General features: G+C 42.4%; 1 protein-coding gene across 1 annotated transcript; it reads right to left on the reverse strand.

Moving 5' to 3' along the window:
* Positions 1–450: 450 nt before the first annotated feature.
* Hsd17b7 (hydroxysteroid 17-beta dehydrogenase 7) lies at positions 451–20,576 on the reverse strand. Its single transcript, XM_034513595.2, has 9 exons — positions 20,416–20,576; positions 18,603–18,806; positions 17,178–17,270; positions 15,865–15,979; positions 12,457–12,651; positions 11,115–11,219; positions 10,862–10,918; positions 7,023–7,121; positions 451–4,259 (listed from the first exon to the last, which is right to left on the reverse strand). Exons 1-9 carry the CDS (start codon positions 20,448–20,450, stop codon positions 4,158–4,160), a joined length of 1,005 nt encoding a protein of 334 aa, XP_034369486.1. The 5' UTR covers positions 20,451–20,576; the 3' UTR covers positions 451–4,157.
* Positions 20,577–21,270: the final 694 nt, after the last annotated feature.

Genomic DNA, 21,270 nt, shown 5'->3' on the forward strand with positions numbered 1-21,270 from the left:
GATTATAGGTTGTTACCCCAGCTCCCTCTAGGGCTGTTACAAAACATACTGTATAGTGTGCACCAACTTATCTTTCCAAAGAACAAGCAATTTTAATTTTCAAAGCATATTTAGCACCAAGAGTTTCTAACAGGTGACAGTAACCCTGACACTGCGTATGTATTCAAGTTCTAGCTTTAGGGTAAATTTAGAAACACTGAATTGCTAAAGGCACATGCACTTTTAACTTGTGATACATGCTGTCAATTTATTCTTCAAGAGTTAACTTACCAATATAGACAAAAGCGTTGTGAGGAGGAAAGCTATTTACTAGTATAACACAATGCTCTGAGATAGAAAACAATGACAGGCTCGGTAAACTCAAGCTTGGTATTCTGAGCATTGTGCCAAATTAAGATACAGTGTAGCTTTTTAAAAATGTGGCTTAATAAAAATCAACTGAGTCGAAGACCAAGATAGCATGATAATTTATTCAAATAAATGCTTGTTCAATCAACTGTTCATATATTCACCACGAGCCTAAGGAATGACATCCATTGATCAAATGCTAGAAATACAACAAGAAACAACAAGCAAAGGTCGTGGCGCCGATCCTTTGGAATATTAAAGGACAATCAACAAGAGAAATGAGTACAAATGTTAGATAAATAAATGAGTTTTAGGCAAGAGCTTCATCCTTTATTATATAGATAATATATATCTCTTATTACCAAAGGTGGGAAAATCAAATGGGACATGGTAAAAGACATAAACACACAGCTTGACACAAAAAAAATAGGTAATTTTTTTTTTAAAGCACCCTCTATCAATACAAGGAAAATAAAAGTTACTCAAGGCTGGTATATGTTTCTGAGAGGGCAGCTTCACCTGTGGCTAGGATCCTACAGGAGATGTGGAGGGATGCACTCTGGGTTAGCTTGGGAATGCCCAGTAGCCCTGCCTGTGATGCTTACCAGGAAGCATTCAGGGCGAGGAGGCAAGCATCCGGTGGTATGCACAGATGTTAGCTTTATCACAACTTTACTCGGTCCCTCCGATTAATAGGTTTTAGTATGGGCTTCTTTAAGATTAATTTTTACTTGTGTGTATGGGTGTGAACAAAGGTCTGTGCACCACTCGTGGGCCTGGTGCCCACAGGCCAGAAGAGAACACTGGGGCCCCTGGATCTAGAGTTACAGATGATTGTAAGCCAAGATGTGGGTGCTGGGAAGTGGACTAGGTCCTCTGGAAGAACAGATCTCTTAAGTGCTGAACCACCCCTTTAGCCCTCGAATACGTATTTTTATAAGGTAGATAAGGGTGATAAAACCTGAGGGACATGATGAAATTATAGATTCAGTAACTATCAAAGACCATATTGAGGACTGAAGAAAAAAAAATTGGAAAAAAACAAACCAACCAAACAAAAACTTTAGTTGATAAGTAAAATACACAGCGTTCCTGCCGAGGAAGAAGATGAGCCCCAAGGCCCTGGATTCAATATGCCCAAGCATGCAAAATAAATACATAAAAATAAATTAAGAATCAAATGAATCAAAATTTCAAAACTAAAACCAGAAATTGATCATAGAACAAGAAAAACTGACTGAGCACAGGAAAGAAACAGAAGAATAAAACCGCATCTGAAATGAAGACGGTGTACAGGTGAGAAATACTGTTGTCAACAGAGCACTGGGGCCCTCCCGTACAACACCTACCTGAAGAGTAACTATGAACTCCACACAAAGACAAAGAGAACAACCCAGAGTGTTCCAAGGAGAAAATACAAGCTGGCATGATGTGAAGAGAAAGCCACAGAATACTCATTCAAGCAGAACAGATCCTGGACCATAAATAAAAGTCAAAAAATATAATACAGAAATAAGAATATATTCTGATTATATTAACATAAATAGGATATCCCAACAGACTACACCTAGAAACCAGTACCAACTTTTAAAATAATTTTTATTCTTATGTGTATGGTTGTTTTGTCTGCACAGATGCCTGTGCATCATATGCACGTGTGGTACCCACAGAGGCCAGAAGAGAGCATCAGACCCCCTAGAACTGGAGTTAGAGATCTTGGGAGCCAGCACATGGTGTTAGGAATGGAACCTAGGTCCTCTAAAAAAGCAGCCAGTGCTCTCAACCACTAAGCCATCTCCCCAGCCAAACATCAATCTTAAATCTCTAAAGATATGAACATTAAATATCACTTAATAATTCATAAAAGAAAACCTCAACAGAAATTAATAAAACAATCTATGATTGAAAGAAAACAATGCAGGACAATATGTCAGCAAATGTGGGCTGAGAATGGCATCTATATAATTAAATGTTTATAATTAAATGCTTATAGCAGCAATCAAAAAAAATTTCCAAATAAGGAACCTAAGTTTTAACTCAAGGAACTAGAAAAGGTTTACTTTAAGCTAAAGAAAACAAAAAGAAGACAATTAAAACAAGCAAGCTAAAAAAAAAATCTGCATGGATAATATATAAGTAACTAGGGAGAGAAAAAACCCAGTGAGGAAGAAACACGGTTCTCTGCAAACACCAGCAAAATGGGAAAAACTCCTTCATTACTGACAATTGGGAAGAGTATCAGGAATAAAACAGAGGGAATTCCTAATGTAGCCAGCAAAAAGATAAAAAGGAAATTCTATAAGTAATTCGATGTTTATAAGTTGAAAACCCCAGAAAAAGACATGTTTTCTACAAACTCACAAATAAGCAAAACCCAAGCTTTCTCTCAATTCATTCTCAAGGCAAGTTAGGATGATGACTAACTACACTGCCGCAGGACTCCTAACCCTGCCCATACCATCCTACAGAGCTCTGTGGTGTGGGGTCCAGAACAGGCCATCCATGAGAAGGACGGTGGCCGGCAGTGACTGGGCCTCGGCAAGCTGTCTGACTGACCTCTAAGGAACCTCACCATTCTCTACAAAAATGAGGAATTCTCATGGCTCACACAGAGCATGGATCCTCAAGCAACCCTGTGAGGAACAGAACACAGGTGATCGCTTTGCTTTGCAGATGAAAAACATGAGTTCCCCAAGGAGGAGTCTTCTCCAAATGGGGGTTCACTCAGGATGAATAATAAAGAACCACCCCTTGTTTCCCAGAGACAGAGGAGGGGCCGTGGCTGTGACTCATTCTCACCTGTATCTTTAAAAAAAAAAAATCTTGGTCAACAAAATTAGAGAAACCCTAACCAGAAAGTTTTCATACCACAAGCTGTCAGATTATATTTATGTATCACTTTTCTCTCACTTTTGTTCAGAATTTTACTGACTTGATTAAATCCCAAGTGATACGATGCCTTTATGACAAAAATGTCTAGCCATCTCTAGCATTTTGATTCATAACAAAGGATGCTGAGATGTGGCTCTTTAAGACTTATGGAGAAAAGGTTTGAAAAACTCATCATCTGACACATAAAAATGAACTCTCTTCTTCTGCTTCCACTGTGTACCAGATGGCATCCTAGCGGTTTTTCTATTTTTTAAAAAAATTTTATTGAAACATGACTAAATAATTTTTTTGCTATAAGTTTAATTCCAGTGAATATGATCATGACGACGAGCTGTTCATAATGGATACATCTGCACATGTTATTAAAGACCAGAAATAATGCTCGTGGCCCTTTGCTCTTAAAAATGACTGCGTGGGCAGTTACGTGGGAGCCACGTGGTCGGACAGTGAGTAAACTTATCCAAAGCAGCATATGAAGGAGTACGTAAAGAGACGAAAAAAGGGGATCTCGGAGAAAAGAAAAAGAAGTATAAGTCCTACCCAGTGGCACTGCCTCTCCTTGCTGGGACTAAAAGAAGGTTCAGGCTGTACTGTGTCCCCAGCACAAAAGTGTAAACTACTGGGCTCCTGGTGATAGAAAGCTACCCAAGGATGCTCTGCAGGAAGCCTCTAGCAGTTCTGACAGGTCATTACCCTGGAGGGTATTTAGTTGGTTCCTCTACTGTGCCACTACTTTTTCACATGTGTGTGCACGCCTGCACACATGTGCACACACAGTCTTGGAGATCATTCTGAAAAGTAGGAGGAGAGATCATCTTGGCTCATGGTTTGCTACAAAACACGTATCACCCAGCACGATGGAAAGTGCACCAGAGAGTGCAAAAGGTACAAACGGGATGCTTGGCGGAACGTCACCATCAGCTCAGGTGATCTGATTTCTGAATGGTGATCCTGACATGCTTTTCCAGCTCCAGTAAGCTCTCGTAGAGTTTTTCAGCAGTGTCTTCATCTATGTCCATCTGGAAAGGAAACACAAATAGAGATGACTGCAAAAGAAAAATAAAACACTGTACGCCAGCAAAAGGAGGCGTCCACACATCTAAGAGAGCTGAATGATAGGAAGGGGCAGGAAGTGGTCATGCAGAGGCTGCAGGGAAACACCTGAGAACCTGAGGATGTAAATGCTCATGCAAACTGGCACCTGTCAAACCTCCTGCTGATCGTCCTACACAGAGAGATACACAATGTGAGTGTGATTTCCTGTTCTGACTCATTTTACTCCACCAACTGCTGAGGGACACGGGGAGTGGGGGGAATGACATCTGAACTCCTGCTGATGCTCACCCGCTTCCAAAGTGCTTCTATGTGCAGGAAATTGGAGACTCTGTCTTATATCACTATTATTTTGTATTCTTGGTCTTCTTGCAGAAAACCTTACTTTAACTGAACACAAGAACCTCCTTTCCCACAAACACGATCTCTTTGCTTCCTAGTCAACAAAGAGCCTAAACCTCTAAAACTGGCTCTTCTTGGAGGCTAGGGATTAAGGAAACCTTTCAGCATTTTGGAAATAACATTTATCCTCATTTGGTCCTTTTTGTCATTTGGATTGAAACTGCAAACATTACAGATCTGGCCTGTTCAAGCTTACCTTTATTTACATGTATGCCACGATAAATCCGGTTGTGTTCATCCTCACCCCCTCTGCCTCTCATCCCCCACCTACCCCTCCCCGCCCACCCCATTTTCCTATCATTTTGGTTTGTGTTGTGGCACACTGGGTTTAACAAGGGGGGTCCACACATGCATGGGTGTGTCCGTCCACTGCCACATGGCGGGCTCAGCAATGGATACACGGCAGAAGACAATGGCCCAGCCCCCAGGTCTGCCAGCAGCCAGCAGCTCCTCCAATCCTTTAACAGAGGGCAAGGTTGACTGCCCCAAAATGAATCAAAGGAAAAGCATCCTCTTCATTGTATCTCACTGAACATTAATGAAACACTTGGGTTTGTGGAATTAAACATTTTCTTCCCTTGATAAGTAAACTGTTCCCTGTAAGGTTATAACATAAGTTTAAATAAACACTAAAGGTTCCAAAATGAGCTATCATATTGCATCAGAGTTTTCTAAAATGTATCATTTTGTATATTAAGAATTATAAGTTGATACAAACTTGAGTTTAAAAAAAATAGATATGCATGGTAGTGTGTATCTTCAATCCCAGTACCCAGGAGGCAGAGGCAGGTGGACCTCTGTGATCGCCTCTGTAGGCAAATCTGGGATATAAGCAGTCTGCACTGCCTAATTTCATGTCATCTTGACACAACTGTCATCTTGGGAGAGGTAGCATTAACTGAGGAGAATGCAAGCCTGTGGCTCGTTTTCTTGGTTGATGAGTGACGTGGGAGGACTCAGCTCACAGTGGGCAGCACCATTCCTGGGATGACGGTCCTAGTGCTATCTACATGGAAGCAAGTGAACCAGCCACTGCGAGTAAGAGCAAGCCGACATGACACGAAGCACTCCTTCACGGCCTCTGCTTCAGTTCCCGACTCCAAGTCCCCACCTTGAGCTCCAGCCCTAACTTCCCTCACTGACGGACTGTGATGTGAAGTGTGAGGTGAAATAAGCCCTTTCCACCCAAAGCTGCTCCTCTTGTGGTGTTTTACCACAGCAACAGAAACCTTCCTCACCAAGACAGAGTTCCAGGTCAGCCGCAATGTCTCGGTGAGACCCTGTCTTAAAGACCATTCATGCAGTAAAGGACAATTTGTAAACACCCAGATCAACCATGTCATTTCTGTTTAACTGTTTCAATTCCTCAAAGCCATTCCTGGGTTAATACACTGTGGTGAGCCAGCCGTGGTGCAGACAGCCATGAAACACCACACAACTCTACCTCCCTGAGGAGCCGTTTCTTGAAAATGTCCTTAAGTCACTCGTAACTAACACAACATATTTCAAAAACTAGGAAAAGCTGGGTTTTAGCAGCAGGTGGCATAGGAAGCGATACACACGGCTGGCGGTCACTGGACTCAACCTGCTGCCAAATACTTGCCCCAATCTAGTTCTATTTTATATCAATGCATCCTCAGTAGGCTGGGCAGAGAAAAACAGGACGCTACAATAAACCTCGCTCATGACAAAGCTACAGCATGTTCTCGTAGTTCCAAGTACATGTTCTCATCTCTCTACCCGCCTCTGTGCAATTCTATTTGATTTCGTTTTAACTCAATACTGATTTAATTTCCTCTATTCTATTCCCTGCCTCGTCAGAATAGCTGTCTGACAGAGCTGACAATCACCTCAAACAGAATGTGCATTCAGAGAGAAGTTAAGTTCACATGGCAGTATTCTGTACTCCAAATGACTCATGATAACTTATTACCCGTCTCCACGTGAGACAGTATACGAGGGAAGCAGGTATGTTCCCTCCACTCAAAGCTTATATGCTGACAGGGACACCCGGGGGGTGAGTGTTTCACAGAATGGGCATAAGAAATCCCACCATAGGCCACAGGGCCTGGTCTAAAGAGACAGAGAAGGCTGGGAAGAAGCTGAGTTCTGACGGGTGACAGACATTAACACGAACACCGGTGAGAGAGGCTTAGCAGAAAGAAGATGCCCAAGAGCTCCGAGACAGGAGAAAGCAGAGAGCAATGACATGGACCATGATAATGCCAGAGTGAAGACTTGGGCACAGAAGCCACACAGCTGTGAGCACGACAGGCCAGCACATCAGCCTGGCTGCATCTCCCACGTGACGACATCAGCAGAGTTACCTTTTGGCCCTTGACGTAATTAGTCCCGAATCCTGTGGTGCCGCTCAGGTATTTGGTCCGAGGATTGAGAGACTCCGGTTTTTGGTGGAAAAGCCACACCTGGAAAGGAAGAGTGACGTCAGTGATGTCGCTCCTGCCCCAAGCAAATGAGATTCACCATCAGTACTCTACAAAGCTCCCCAGTGACATCGAAAGATTCCTCTCAAAAAGCACTAGCTAATCGAATGCCTTTGGAAACCACTACCGTATTTTGAAGAGAGACTCTGAGTCAGCCTACTCCACAGAGAGCAAATCTAAGCAAAATAACAAAACGGAACAACAACAAAACCAATCTTCGCTTTGGCCATCTTCTCCCTTAACTCCCACGAGTCCATGTCTCATCCATGGGCTTAGTCAATGTCCTTCTAGCACACGACAGTAAAGCACAGCTCACTAGGATAATATTTTACCAGTGAGAAGATGCACCTGACCTTTAGGAAGTCTTCCTCCCTTTCCAGTTTTGTAGCCACTTACCTGCCATCTCTGGGAGTAACCCGCTGTTCTGTCATGTGGTCAGGCAAAGAAATCTTTCTTCATTTAGCAACACATAACCTTCCTTCTCTCTTAAATGGAAGTATGCACGACACATGGAAGTTTTTACTTTAATATCTATCATATCTTCAGTTTTCCAAACCTGTGTATACTGAGCTGTTTCGTTTGGGTTTGAGAGTACAGAACCCCATCCTGGGCATGAGCTGTAACTGGTATGTTTAGCTTTTAATGAAAAAAGGGTATGCAGTAGACTGCAGTCTTTGTGATTACAAACTAAACCCTCAAGGATGGTAAGTACGACATTTTACAAGAGCCTGACTCCGTCTATAAAAGTGATGCTGAAAACAGAACTGGACAGTGAAGGTTATGTGCCTTTAACACGTGACTTTAACATGTGACTCTACAGGTCATCGAGTCCCCCATAGAGGCTGTGTAAGGCAGGCTCAGTCTCAGTTCCTTATCACGAGCCACCACAGCCCTGCACTGGACATCCAAGTCTCTGCTAATCTGAGATGAGCTCTGAATTAGAAGTTTAGTTTACACTTCTCTTAGCATCAGTGAGGCCAAGCATCTTTACACATGGCTGAACCCATTCAGAATCTTTGTGACTATGTCTTTTGCCTGTGATTCCAACAAGTGCTGTTTTCCCATTTGCTGGAGTTCTTGATTTACTAGGAACATATTTACCTTTTGTGTAAGACAATGTTTGCATTCTACCTTGTGCCTTATTTATAGTGGACTTTGGGATCATGCTAACATTTTTATTCTTAGTCTTGGAGAGTCCACATTCTGACAAGCAAGCCCTTCACATTCTCAAACTTCATATAATTCCTCTGTATTTTCTTCTAATATTTTTTATATTTTAATTTTGACATATAGACCACTTCAATTATCTAGAACATTACTTTGGTGAAAATCAGGACATAAAGATTGTATTGCCCTTTTGGCAGCAACCTTGCTTGTAAAGCCCATCTTTTCCCTCTATTTCTGGTCATTATCATAAACTAAATCTCAGGTTTGGGACCTTCTAAACTTTCTATTCTGTGTCATTGAGCTGTCACGTTGCATTTGTTTTGATTAAAATCATTTTTACTAAATCATTAATCATCAACACTGAGTCCCCTGCCATGCCCTGCCTCCGCTTGCCCTGCCTTGGCTCCCCGCTTTCATTCTTATTTTACATATGATAGAAGCCTAGATGTTCCAGACAGTGCTCCAGGGTTCCAAGCCCGGAACTGGAGACTTGGATGTGAACAGTTAATACAATCCCAGCATCCTCATGGTTGGCCTATGCCTTAGCTCAAGCTCATGCTCCCCTGAGGAGACAAGGCTTCCACAGGAACTGAGAGATCCTGGGTGCTAATGTAACGAGCTACCACCCTTCATCATCCCTACTGGCCTCTCTGGAAGTAGGTGGGTCAGATGTCTGCAGTTTTTGCCTTTTATGCATGTACACTTAGAAAATTATAGCAAGGTCCCGATGGGCTTTGTTTTAACTTTTATTTGTGTTCTCTGAGTGATCTTCGTGCATGAATGTACACGTCTTAAAAAGGTATTAGAGCCCTTGGAAGCAGAGCTACAGATAGTTGTGAGCTGTCATGTGGGTGCTGGGAACTGAGCCTGGTTTTCAACAAGTACTGTTAACCCCTGAGCTGTTTCTCCAGCCCTTCCTGGGACACTAGGATCGTGGTGCTCACCTTATCCAAATTACGTGACCCCTCAGAGTCTAGATTTAGCTCCCTCTCATTAAAGTCAGCTCTAACTCCTCCAGCCCCAATGGGTCCCCACCATTCAGAGCATTCCCTACCTAATGACAAGATGTCTTGATTCCTTACCGATTTTATGGATTCCTTACTTTCCCAAACAGACCTCTAAGCTCTTTAGGAACAGGATTTTGATCTTCTAAATACACCCCATACCACTGATGCTCAATGTACACCTGACACCTAGACAAGACTTTCACACATCAGATGTGCAGAGCGAGGAATCCTTAAAGCGCCACACTAATGATTCTTATATCATGGCAACTGTACCAACAGTCTAACAGCACCTGTCCACAATCAATCTGCGTCCTCACAGAAACTATTTGATTCTTCAATGTATATCATTCCCTTCATGCTTCCCCTAAACTCAATTTGGTCAAGATTTAAGAAATAGCCAGGCCTGGACACCACAGAAGTAGCCCTCAAGTTTCTAGGATAAAAGTCCTGTCTTGCTGTATTGAGCACACCCTTCAAAACTAAGACAACAAGATTCCAATCTGATGGCAGCTCTCTTCTTGTATGAGAATTCTGATCCATCAGCAGAACTTTGCGGCTGAGCTGAGAAATATGCAAAGGCATTACTAGTGGACAGAAGAAAACAGAAGTATAGCTCCCGAGCAATGCCTGCCACAGCTTAGGAAACACATGCAGTCCAACTGTCAAGGAAATTCTGGTTTCCTAATAAGGCAGTTTGATCCTCCAACACCAAGAGAGGAATAAGAACCTTTACGGTTTTTTCTTTTGATTTATTTCATGCACGTTAGTGCTTTGTTGCATGCATGTCAGTGTACCACATGCATTCCAGGTACCCGTGGACACCAGGAGCGAGTGCTGGATCTCCTGAAACTGGAGTTATGGACAGCTGTGAGCTGCCACGTGGGACTGAGAATCAAACTGTGTCATCTACAAGAACAAGTGAGCCAGCTCTCTGGCTCCAGGAAGAAAACTCTTTACATAAGACACAGGTCTTGTTGCCCCTATTCTTGTCCCTATCCCATGGGAAAGCATTCACTGGCATCCCCTTGCTTTGACTCTGGAGTGTCCTGCTACTTCTCCTGCAACTCCTGGTGCATCTTGCCTCTACAGAAGTGTGTTCTCTAGAGTCAAGGCGACCAGCGTCCCAGCAGGTGCTAAATACTAAGATTCTAACATTGTGTGTGTAACTTCTTTAGTCTCAAGTAGAAACTGCTTATCCGTGGAGCGTGTTCTATTACAGCAATGGTTGTCAACCTTCTTAGTGCTAAGACCCTTTGAGTATCTCCTGTTGTGGTGACCCCCCCAACCATAAAATTATTTCATTGTTACGTAAGTGTAATTTTGCTGTAGTTGTGAATTGCAATGTAAATATCTGTAATCTCCAGTGATCTAGGTGACCCACTGTGAAGGGGTCGGGTTTTTTTTTTTTTTTTTGCCAAAGGGGTCACAACCCACAGGTTGAGAACTGCTGTCGTACAGTCTTTTCCCCTGACACTGTTCACTGCCATCAGTGAGCTTACCATCCTATCACAATGCCACTATTCGGGCAATGAAACCCTAGTAACATACCAGTGCCTCTGCTCCATTGTACGGTGTCATAGTTAACGCATGCACAAAAAATCGAATCTGATGGAAAGAAAACAACAGTATTATCTGGCCGCTTAGGGTAGCAACGACAACAACAACAGATTTCAATTTAAGAAAGAAAATTTGCATTTATGATAACAGCACATCAAAAACCTTAAGTCAAATGGCTGCCTGTCACGATTGAATTCTTCAATTTCGTAACTCCATATTAAAAAAGGTAAGTGTTTGCACTTACTAGCCATATCACCGGCAGAAGCAACGTCCAGATAAAGGGAGGCAGAATCCCGTACGTCAGATTGGTCCTTACGACACCTGGGCACGTCACACTGGAATACAGACCCTGGGAGCCGAGGAGAGTCACAGTACGATTTTAATTTGATGCAAATTGACTTAGTTCAGGGATGCTTGTTAATAAAAGGCACACATATATGAGCCAGAAATCCAGGGAATGGCAAGTTCGGACTCTCAGTTGTCCCTGCTGCTTAGCAGGACCACGTAAGTCTAAAATCACAGGGATCAGGATGCCAAAGTTAACATCCACTCATCCACTTGAGGCTCCGGCTCAAGTGGTACTGCAGCAGTACAAAGCCCAGGCCTTGATTCCCCAGCACCAAAAATAGTAAAATAATAATATTTTGTTAAAAAGAAAGTAAAGTAAAACTTTGGGAAAATTCATTACGAAGGTTTCAAAATGGAATCCTCCAATGTAATTCTAAGGTTTCCCTGCCCGTCCCCCCACCCCCAAGCTGAGAAAGAAGAATCATGAGCTGAAAACAAATCCTACATTTTAATTGGCAACTAAAATGTAAAAAAAAAAAAAAAAAAAAATCCCAGAGCTTTTTATGAAGCATGGAACTAATTCAGCTTGACCCTGCCCTCTGAAAGAAATGCTGAGGACTTAAAAGTAGCTGTGACAAATTCTAAAGATCTCAAGAAGTTAGCAGGAAACCCATGGGTGGATGACATTCTGACTCTAAGCTGTAACAACAACCAGAAAATGCCAATAGGAAAGCCAAGAATTCCAGTTAAGGTTTTGGACCTGGGCAATCGATTCAAAGGGGCAGTGACTTCAGGTGACTGTGGTCAGCAGGAGCCCAGCATGACTGATAAGGGGTATCTTCTCATTTATATAAATATCCTCTCCATCTGTAAGCTCACAGAAACAAGAGCCTCATCACCACCTTCCACGAGGTTTATAACTACTGACCGCCTTTCAGTCATCAGCATGACAGAAGCTGGGAGGCGTGAGGCTCATTACGCAAAGTCTAACAGTCAAGGGACTTTTGAGTTCCTGACTCAACTTCTCAAAATGTGAGTGTTCTCATCTGAAAACTGGGATAGTGAGAGCCACCTGGCTACAGAGGGGAAGGCATTGAATGACATACACAGACTGAAGAGCACAGCACCAGAAGTCCTTGGTGGCAGTACTGGAGTCTTTCTATTGGCAGGGGACAGAGTTCTTGAAGAATGCAGAACAGGAAATAACCATTTTTCTAAAAGGATGGATGCTGCTTATCCCTCCCCTATGAAACAGCAACCCTGATTGTTAACTTCTGCATCTCTGAGACAGGCCTTGCCTTCTGGTTGAAATTCCTGTTCAAAGCCACATTCAGGAGGTCAGTAGCGTATTTGGAAGAGCTGTAGGGTTCCTGGCCTTTGCTGTGCTGGATGTCCTCAAGACTGAAGTTAGACTTCTTTGCATTGCGAGAGGACGTCCAGATGAGCTGAGAAGGGTTGTCCCTGTGGCAGAGAAGCGGTTCCAGTTCTCGAATCTGAATGAAGAAAACACAAAATAAAAGGTATCATGATCTACTAGGGGTATGCACTAACAATTTAAAACTTCTGCCTATGTATACTAGAATTCAACAAGTAAATACGTGGGATATGGTAGCAGGGAACAGGGATTTTACTGTTGCAAGAGCAAGAAGCTAGAAGGGTTACTGGCAGCAAGGGGTAATGGTTACAGGGAGCAAAGGGTACATGTTACAACATTAGTGTTTCCTCATGTTAGATGGACTACTTGCATGTATAAATATGTATACACCCACGAGTTAGTATACACACATTTATCTCCATGGTTTATTGGCTGAGAGGGCCTAGAGCTATTAACATCTAAATAGAAACAAGAACCCAGATCCTCATTTTTAGTCAATAGTTTATCTTGGTTTCCATCTTAAAAATGAAAAAATAAAATCAAGAAAGACCGGTATGGATGTCATGTGAGTGCATCTAATTAACATCCTATGCCATATATAGTAAGTAGTATATGTTACAGAGACTAAAGAGAGAAATAGCATTTTTAAATAAAAGACTTTAATACAGGAAATATATAACCGTGATTCCGCATGAATATGAAATGAATTGAATTTAAAAAATAGAAGAGATAAATTTTCCTGATGGAAAAATTCCAACAAATTTCCATAGATAATCCATCTTTTCAAAGGCGAAGTTCAACCCGTTGGTGTAGGTTGCATGGAACATGATGCCACAGTGGAAAAGCCTGACAAGCCACCTCAAGCCAGGTGACCAAGGTCAACATGAAAAGGTCTCAGACTCTGTAGTTGTCATCCTCTGAGCCAGGCTTTCATTATGCATCTCAGTGGGCTTGGAGCTCACTGGGTAGCACATTCTAGCTCTGAACTCGGTCCTCCTGCCTCCATCCCTCAAGTGCTGGGATTATAAGCATATGGCAAACATGCCTTGCCTTGGAATATGCAATCTTGATATGAGGTGATGAGACAAGGACTTTATAGCTACAGTCTTTCTGAAAACATTCTACAATTTCACTGTGTGACAAACATTAGAGAAACTAACTTCGAGACGTCTGTGAAATGCCAGGATAGCAAGCCTGAACTATCAGGGTCATCAAGACCAAAGTAGGTCTGTGAAACTTCCACATCACAGGACCCACGAAGCCTTGACTACTGAATGTATTCTGATGCCCTGGATAGAACCCCAGAGCTGATAATGAGACTTAATAAAACTGGCAACTTTAGTTTACACTTTACTTAATAACTTATCAATACTGTATCATTTATTTTTACAAATGCGCAGTACTGATATAAAATGCAAATAAAGAAACCAAATACAGGATGTACAAGAACTCTCTGTACCATCCTTGCAAAAGTTTTGTAAATATACAACTATATTTACTGAAAAACGTTAATTAAGGAAATCTCTAACACTAAAGCTTCCAGATGTGGCCCACGCTGCAGTGGATAAATAAGACAACCCACACAAGAAAACCCCACACATGAGACTGAGTGACCCGCGACTAACCAGTACCACTTCAAGGGACCTGCAGCTCACAGAAAGGACCCCCCACTCTTTATAACAGCCGTTAGTGTCTGGTCATTCTTTTTCTATTCTAGCCAAACTAGAAAGAGCTCTATTTCACCATTTACAAATGAACCATGAATTCACATTTGTGTCTTATGAAATCTGGTCAGACTCCTCAACATAACGGACATAGGAGGCATTGCTCTCATAGCTCTGACATCCTTTTATCTGGTAAGTGGATTCTAAGACCCCCGATGACGCTGTCCGCCTAGACAAAGACATGCTAGGACACCTGTGACATCTGCCCCATGGCCACACCTCTCATTTGCTTTCCTAACCACTTAACTTTGTAAACAGTACACTCATCAAAACATAAGACTATTAATATTATTAATGAGTTAATTCTCTATCATTACCACTTTATTTTAATATCATTTGTTTGTTTCTTTGTTTGTTTGTCCCACCACTTCTCAATAACTATCTTATTTAATAATTCAAAAAGATGGCAAAGAAATGGGAGAAGGTTCTAAGGAGATCAAGGACACATTAGATGATGGATCTCTCTATAAAGCTTTTTAAGATCAGATCAGATAAGAATCTTATTCTAACCTTGTGTTTTAGTAGACCACTGTCATTAAGACTGAGATACTCCATGGCACTAAAACCCAAACAGTGTTAAAATTCAGAGAATAAAATATGAATCTTCCACTCATTCCTAACATCCTGGTACCCAAGTTCATCAAAGGCAACCAGTTCTCTGTTTCATTTTAATTCATGTAAAATATATATATATATATATATATATATATATATATATATATATATATAAATATATATATAATATTATATTATTATATATGTATATAATGTATACGTATATATGTATATGTATATAATATATACATATATATACATATATATAATCTTGTCTATACAAAATGAGAGTACAATATTCATATTATACTTTTCTATTTTTTTAAAAGAAAATACCTAAAGCCATTACACAGGCACCAAATATTTATCTCACCCCCTTCTTTTAAAGATTGGTCCATATTAGTGTTCCACATTCTGATTTCTAATAAACACATGCTAGACCTTATCGAGGTCTAATTGAGAGACTTGGGATCAAAGAAAAAAAGATTAGCAATAACAGATACAGGTTTTATGCAGGCAAACTTAGCATCAAATTTCTCTCAGCACCAATGAGCTATAATGCCATCATGGCTGGCCACTTGCTCTCAATATTAAAGCCACCCCATGAGAGTGAGCCAGAGGCAATACCACAGAACACACTAGATAAGCCACATATCTCATGATGACTCTTTTATGTTTGCCTACAAAAGTACATCCAAATATGGAGGCTTGAGAAGAAAATGATAATCAAAGTCAACTATGTATCAGTGTTTAATGACAACACTCTTACTCTCCCAGGCTATGTGATGCCCAGCCCAGTTTGTAGACCTACTGAGAACAGAACTAATGTGCCTTTTCTGCTGTTGTGTACGTTGTTTTACAAGAGACTGTGTGTCTGACCATCTACCTCCTCCACTCTCTATGTAAGCAGCATTTTCAGAGGTCCGTGATCAGATGTAAATACTCGAAGATTTAATGCTAGCCCTAAACTAACAAGCTTCGCAGAACAGTAATATCTCCATGCACGCCCTCAGGATCACAGGAAAAAAAATATATGACCCCAGACTTTTTACCAGGATAAAGTGGCCAAAGAGATTGGTTTCAAACACTTCCTGGAACCCGTCAGCAGTGACCTTGTCATTCTGGGTCAAAAGTCCTTCTGCTGTGGAGAACATATGAATCACATTTCTGAAACAACAGAAGACAGTAGTGTGACTTTTTAAAGCTCCTTGAACTGAAAATACCAAAGATGTTACACACACACACACACACACACACACACACACACTGATTCTATAATGAGAAAATAATAATTTCTTGGACATTCGTATTGAATATTAAATACTTCTTTCCCCTAAATTCACAGGTGTACTTAACATGCTTTCCTGCCCCCACTACCCAGTCAGATTAGAGGTAAACTATTCTTAGGCAATAATAGTTATGCCGATTAGAAAAAAAAGTCTTCATCCATATTAAGTGTGTTTAATTACTGGAAAAAAGTTAACCAGGTTGTCTTTTTCACTAGGAATTCTAAGAGCATCAAACACAGTAACAGAGTGTCTTGCTGTGAGATCAGTTTAATAGTGGGATGGACGCGCGAGTTTTGTTCTCATGGAAGAAAAGTAGAGAGAAAATGAGCATGCTGCCTGCATCAAAAATCTCTATGAGTTAATGCACTGAGTTTCAAACAGGCATATCTCTGAGTCTGGTTTGTTGTTATGGAGCTTTGAAAGCCACTACACTTGCGTGTATTGAGAATTTCTCAGGCAGACATTAGTTCCCTGTATTCCCTCAGCTCACTAGTCAGAGTTCCTGACACACAGCCGGGCATCTCCCAGACACTGGAGGCTCTCTAAGAACGCCACCTGATCTAGAAAGGTTCTGAGACCAGCACATTCAATCATATCAACACAAACCATCTGATGATACGGAATGTTTCAGAAACTCAGACCATTACGGAAGCCATAGCCACAGGCAGTGCTCCTCACAAAGTTGAGTACCCGACTTGCCCACTGTAGTACCAACTCCTTTCTGTTCATCGTCATCCTTCTCAGCATTCCTCAGCTCAACATGCACACCAAAGGCAAAACCATGGCAACAAAATGAACACCTTCCTTGCACTCAGTTCACCTACAACAGTGGTGGTCAACCTTCGTAATGCTATGACCGTTTAATACAGTTCCTCATGCTGTGGCGACCCCCAACCATAAATCACTTCATTGCTACTTCATAACTGTAACTTTGCTACTGTTATGAATCACGATGTAAGTATCTGGTATGCAGGATATCTGATACGTGATCTCCTTCCGTAAGGATCCTGCACTCCTCCCCACAAGGTGTCTCCACCCACAGGTTTAGAACCACGGATCTAGACTGTGAAAATTACCTTGAAAACATGCCACAGAAAAATGCCTTGAGGTTTAGCTGGGGATTAGGCATGATTCCAGCATTCAGATACAAGTAGTCTAATCTTTGAAACCTGCAAGTAAAATACCAAAAGTGGCATTGTTAGAAAAGATGAGACAAAAAACGCACTCCACCTCTAGAAGACAGAAGACCCAAGGACAGAAAAACCCTTTCTGAACCAATAAAGATGGTCACAATGTAACCTCTGCGTTACAATGGCTCTTTCTCAGCAGTGTCTCTAGCCACAGGGGATACTTGAGTAGCCTTTCCTCATGGTGGTTTCAATGGGCTTTGAAGTTAAATCTCCAGATGGAAATCCAACTGCAGCCCACCAATCAGGCCCTGGAGTACCCTCAATCAAACCCATCTTCCTCCTGATCTTTTTAACCAGTTCACATCCTCTAAAGTCACGTAATATCCAGCAGGTCTAACCTGACCTATCAGTGCTGTAATCTGAATGGCCAGGTATCTACCAAAACAGAAGACCCAACAGGAAACTACTCAGAGAGCTCAAGGCCAGGAACTATGAATCATAAACTGACTAAAGGTCACACTCATATCCTAAAACTGTAAATGCTCTAGGGGGCTTAGGTATTCTCAGTGGGCTTGCTCCAGAATACATGTCATGGAGAAGCCAAGAAAGGCAAACTTGTGTGAGCTTTTTTTTAGTTTTGAAACTTCATAAGCCTTAATGTATGTACACCCCTTTGGAAGTGGGATCAAGGCAGGTGGTACCTGCTCCCTTGATACTCAGGCAGCATGCGCAGGGTGTCTCCCAGAATCCTAGGCACCACATCGTGTCTTCTATGTAACCAGGACAGAGCCACAGCTGATAAAACCAGACCTTGAAATTCATACTTGGCTGACAATACGGATTATGTATCACTGTTTCTTGATCGTACAAACAACCACATGGTTCAAATTATTAAAATGGTGACTTTAATTGTTGCTGCTTTGGCCACCATTTGTCATGCAAGTGAAGCCAGTGGGACCTCAGATCAATTATCCATTATCTACTTTACAAACTTTAGTAATAGCCACTTATTTGGCTAGGCATGAAGAAGCAATGCTTACTTAGTAAAGTGTGGGAAGTAAGCTCTGGCTTCAATCAAGCAGCACAATTAACACATTCAAAAATGAAAGGACTGCTATAGTGTCTCTCTGGATAAAATAGCGTCACTATTTTGTACCTGTTCTAAGTGGACAGAGAATACTGATCTAGTGTCAGACACAACGGTGCATTTGCCAACTGGAAAGTTCTGAGGGCTCAAACATCATTATGTACAGACTCTCTCAGCACAATCATTTTATATATACTATATCCATTATCTTTCTATATTTTTTCCTGCCCTTTCTCATTTGATTAATTTTCTGATAGACAGCAATCTATCAAAAAGAGACGTGCCTTTGCTTGACTTCCTCTGCACCCCGGACCACCGACTGCAAGTTGCTGACATCCATCTGCACGATGCTGACTTCAGCGGAGGGGTGAGAGGCCAGCAGGGTATCTCGAACGGCTCTTGCCTTGCTCAGATTCCTACACGCCAAACATAGGTGAAGGTCATCGTCTTCCGCCAGCAGCCGACCACAAAGGGCTAGCCCAATGCCACTGAAAGGACAATTCAGGCACAAGTGTGAGTTCATTGAAATGGTGTTAAACTAAGGCAGTTCTCTCTGGTTCAGAAACTTGACCGTGTCAATGAGAAGTCCAGATGGAAAATACCCAAACGTTATCTGAAGGAATCCCCCTGATAAGCCATGTTGATAAGCAACATCCAGCTGCTCCCCTCTAATATAGTTCAACGACACAGTGAGTGAGGTTTGGGGTACCTGTTAGGGAAGGATTTAATATATCCCCAAAAAATAATATAATGAGGGTCTTATTAGTTGTTTATTGTGTCCCCATTTTGTTGTGGTGCCTAGGTCCCTCAAAGGCAAGGGTTCTCACCACCTCCCGGTACTGTTGCTAACTGTTGTTGGAGGACTGTAAATCCCAGTAAGTGAACCCGTGAGGTTTTGGTTTTGGCTTTTGGGGGTTGTTTTGTTTTGTTTACAGAATACATAGTGGCACTGCAGGAGCTTAAATCCCTGTCAACTACTAAATCACAGCGGAATAGCCAACAGCAAGAAAAAGCCCTCAGTGCAAGTAGACAGAAAGTAGAAATAGCAATCAGATGGAACCAAAGACGGAGAAGCGGAGAAGAGCAGAGCTCAAAGGCTTTAGAGACACTGGGTCAGAAAGAACCATATGAAAGAGCCCAGCAGATGGGGCCCATTGCTGGCAGCAATGCCAGCCAGTGTAACAATAGGCTCTCATGTAGACTGCCAGCAAAGGGAACCCCAAAGTGAGTCTGGAACCCACACAATCTGGTGGCCCTGACAGCAAAGTATCAAACATATATGGGCCTACTCATCCTTACTTCAAATATCAGACCTTTAGTATAAGCTGCACACACCACAGTCTATCAAAATCACACAAAATCGGGCCTGACTTCTATAGGCACTTTTCATGTTAAGAACCACCAAAAACCAGTTGACCTAAAGGAGAGTGAACACTAACTAACAAAAAGCCCAAGAGAGACCCATCCACTGGTTTAGTTAATATAGATGTGATTGGGTCACTGAAACACGCTTAAGTGGCATTTTTTTTTTAAATCTTGTATTAATTTCTCAAAACATCAATATAACCAGTTTGGGGGGAGGGTTGGTTCCATCCTCCACACATTTTCGTGAAGAAATGATAAGGCATTAAAGTAGGTCAAGGGTCAAAGGGGCAAGCCTGGAATAACTGAACTGGCTAAATGTCCTGACTGCATCAGGATAACCCTTAGCCGCTAAAGACTGGTCGTTCTATATGTTCCTGGGGAGAGTATGTGAAATACCCTGCAGGAATGAAATGTCCCCATTGTGCTAAAGTTCATAGATGCTAACATTTAAACGCGCGGAGTGTAAGACACACCGCGTGGGGTGGGTTAAAGTGAACTGCGGGCGCCTACAATTAACTACTCTCGGAGACTGCGGGTCCCTTGAGAGTATAGGCTCAGCATCACTGCCAGGCTGATCAGTCACTGGCGGTCTAGTTTTCCTTTCCACTGTCATGTTTAATTCAAAGCGCCAGTCACCGAGCACCCAGTGAGGCAGGCATGAGAAGTGAATCACCGACCTGCGCTTCCCCGCACCCGGGAACATAGCCTCCGGGGTTCCAGAGGGGACCTCACCTGCTCGCCCCGGTGATCAAAACCACTTTCCGCATCTTCGACTCCCTGCAGCAGAGTTGATCTGCACCCGGGTTCTCAGCAACTCTCAGCCTGAACGGTGATCAGTGACCACGCGCACCCCGACCAATCAAGGCTCGGCCAGGTCCCACCTCTCTTGCATCATCTAGCTAGGCCCGCCAATCGCAACACGGTATCTTCTCTCCACGCCCAGACTGCGTGAGGTGAGATAGGCCGAGGGGCGGAGCCACGTGACACAGGGGTCCTAGCCAATCCAGGCAGTCTCCGCCCCCAGTCCGGAGAAGCGGGCTGGCAGTGGGTGTAACTGTAGGGCGGAGTCTTTATTCTGAGTAAGGCGAGCAGACAGACAAAACTGGAGATTTCAGAGGGACGCTGGGAGAGGCTGGGCTGCAGGAACCGAAGTCCAAGGTTGCTTCTTAGAACGAGTAAATGCAGAGCACCCACCTTCTGATCCTTTATTTAAAGCATCGTCTTTGAGAAAGAGAACGTGGATTTCATTGAGTTTTATTTATGTAGAATCACCGGTAAATTAGCAATTTCAAGCTCTGAATGTGGAATGAAAACCAGAGAATCTCAGAGCTCTAAAGGAATGAGTACGGTCATCTCTTTCTGTCGGGCCGCTGTAATGGGCTTTTTTGGGCGGCAGAGGTCGCCAAGCCATCCGAGATGAGTACTTCGGAGGGAGTGGGGCTAGGTTATGAGGGAGGGAAGGGCAAATGCATACACTATAACTCCCAATTTTTATTAAATTCAATTCGCATAAAAGTACCCCGTGTGGCTGTTATAATCGTTATTCCAGCTTTTGCTACTTATAGATGGTTAACATTTAGTGAAACT

This window comes from Arvicanthis niloticus, chromosome 10 (assembly GCF_011762505.2).
Source record: "Arvicanthis niloticus isolate mArvNil1 chromosome 10, mArvNil1.pat.X, whole genome shotgun sequence".
In the NCBI taxonomy this organism is placed as follows: Eukaryota; Metazoa; Chordata; class Mammalia; order Rodentia; family Muridae; genus Arvicanthis; species Arvicanthis niloticus.

Coding starts and splice junctions, on each gene's coding strand:
- Hsd17b7 (XM_034513595.2), bottom strand. CDS start 20,450: ATGCGGAAAGTGGTTTTGATCACCGGGGCGAGCAG. Junction 18,807..20,415: donor TTGATCACCGGGGCGAGCAG/GTGAGGTCCCCT, acceptor TTGTCCTTTCAG/TGGCATTGGGCTAGCCCTTT. Junction 17,271..18,602: donor GCAGAGGAAGTCAAGCAAAG/GCACGTCTCTTT, acceptor TTTTACTTGCAG/GTTTCAAAGATTAGACTACT.